At 70.4% G+C, this 2,091-nt stretch overlaps 1 protein-coding gene across 1 annotated transcript; it reads right to left on the reverse strand.

Annotated features, from left to right (window-relative positions):
* Positions 1-6: 6 nt before the first annotated feature.
* On the reverse strand, positions 7-2,085 carry LOC107199532 (immunoglobulin superfamily containing leucine-rich repeat protein 2-like; the record flags this gene model as incomplete). The annotated part of the gene is made up of 1 exon (XM_015616851.1): positions 7-2,085. A coding segment is annotated over exon 1 (2,059 nt), but the record flags the coding sequence as incomplete, so codon positions are not given.
* Between the last annotated feature and the right edge of the window lie 6 nt (positions 2,086-2,091).

Here is a 2,091-nt window from a genome sequence, read left to right on the forward strand (position 1 = left end):
AGTTGCCGTTGATCTCCGGGGAGATGGTGACCGCCTCGGCGCCCAGGGGCAGCTTGTCGCTGTACTCGGAGCGCACCTCGAACTCCTCGGCGCCGCCCTTGGACTGCGACTCCGCCATGGAGCTGGCGGCCACGCTCTCCTCCCGCTCCAGCTCCGCCGCGCCTTCCCCCTCCCTCCCGCGCCGCCACCGCGCTCCTTCTTCATCTCCCTCCTCCTCCTCCTCCTCCTCCTCGGCCTCGCCCGCCTCCCCGGCGTCGAAGTTCTTCTCGGACTCCAGGTAGGAGACGCGGGGGTCGAAGTCGGCGGCCATGCGCTTCTCCATCTGGTCGGGGTTCTGCGCCTTGACGATCAACTTGTAGGGCTTGGCCCGCAGCTTGGCGAGCAGGTGGCACCACGTGGCGCCCAGCAGCGGCAGCGTGGCCAGCAGCAGCAGGAAGATGGCCACCACCACGATGATGATGAGCGACGGGATCTCCTTCTTGGTGGTGAACACCACCTGCACCCGGCACTCCTCGCCCGGCGAGCTCAGGCACACCGAGTAGTTGGTGCCGGGGCTCAGGCCCTGGAACCAGTACGAGTTGACGCCGGCCTCGATCTGCGACCACTGCAGCAGGGAGTGGCCCTGGCGGCCCTGCTGGCACAGATAGAGCACGCCCAGGTGGCCCGAGCCGGGCTGGGTGGGCGTCAGCTGCACTCGGGCGTCGCGCTCGGCCACGTCCAGGGCGATGACGCCCAGCTCGAAGCTGTGCTGCTTGAAGTCGCCGCTGCGGTTGAAGGCGTGGTTGGAGATGTACTTGGTGCCTCCCGCCGAGGAGCCGCACTTCTCCTCCAGCCCCGGCGGCTCGGCGGGGACCCGGCCCTCAGGCTCCGGCCCCGCCGCCGGGGAGGGCCGGCTCTGCCGGGTGGGGCCCTGCGCCTTGCCGCTCTCCTCGGGGGTCAGCACGCTGTTTTTGGCCGCCTTGACGCCGGTTTTTTTGTCTCCCTGCTGCGCCTTGCCGCCCAGCGGGTCCCTGCCGCCCGCCGCCGGGTATTTCTGCGCTCCCGCCACCGCCACGCTGAGCGAGGAGTGGTTGGTGCCCACCTCGTTGGTGGCCACGCAGGTGTAGGTGCCCTCCTCGCGCTTGCTCACCCGCGGGATCAGCAAGGTGCCGTTCTTGAAGGCCACGAAGCGCTCGGGCTCCGCCCGCGCCGCCTCCTTGGCCGCGCTCTCCGCTCCGCTCCCGCCCAGCTCCAGGCTCTGTCCGGCCGTGCGGATCTTCCAGCGCAGCTCGGGGGGCGGCGAGCCGCTGGCGGAGCAGTGCAGGCTCAGCGCGAAGCCGTCCGGCAGCTCGGCCGCCTCCAGGCTGGGCGAGGAGCTGAGGCTGACGGCGGGCGCGGCGCAGCGCAGCTCGGGCAGCCTGGCCAGCGGCACCCCGCGGAGGCGCTCGGGCAGCGCGCAGGCGATGGATTCCTTCTCGGGGATGGAGATGAGCGTGCTCTCCATCCAGCGCTTCAGCCAGCGCAGCGCGCAGGTGCACTCGAAGGGGTTGTTGTAGATCTGCAGGTGCGACAGCGAGCCCAGCGAGTCGAAGATGCCCTCGGCCAGCGTGGCGAAGCGGTTGTTGTTGATGCGCAGCGAGCGCAGGTCCTTGAGCGTGCGGAAGGCGTCCGGCGGCACCGCGGCCATGCGGTTGTTGTTCATCTTGAGCAGCTGCAGCGCGCTGAGGTTGCGCAGGTCCCGCCAGGGGAACTCCACGATCTGGTTGTGGCTGATGTCCAGGTTCTTCAGCTGCACCAGCACGGCCAGCGCGCCGGGCTCGATGGCGGCGATCTCGTTGTGCGCCAGCCACAGCGAGCTCACCTGGGTCACCTCGGCGAAGGCGCCGCGGGGCAGAGAACTGATCTTGTTGGCCGAGAGGCTCAGCGTGGTCACGTTGGAGGGGAGCCCCGCGGGCACGGCCCGCAGCTCCTTGTAGGCGCAGTCGGCGAACTGGTGCGCGTACTTGTCCACGCAAGCGCAGGGCTCCGGGCACGCCCGGCCCGAGCCCAGCAGGGCCGCCAGCAGCAGCGCCAGCAGCGGGGCCATGTCCCCCTGGCAGGGGACAGCGCGAG

This window comes from Parus major, unplaced genomic scaffold (assembly GCF_001522545.3).
Source record: "Parus major isolate Abel unplaced genomic scaffold, Parus_major1.1 Scaffold958, whole genome shotgun sequence".
NCBI lineage: Eukaryota > Metazoa > Chordata > Aves > Passeriformes > Paridae > Parus > Parus major.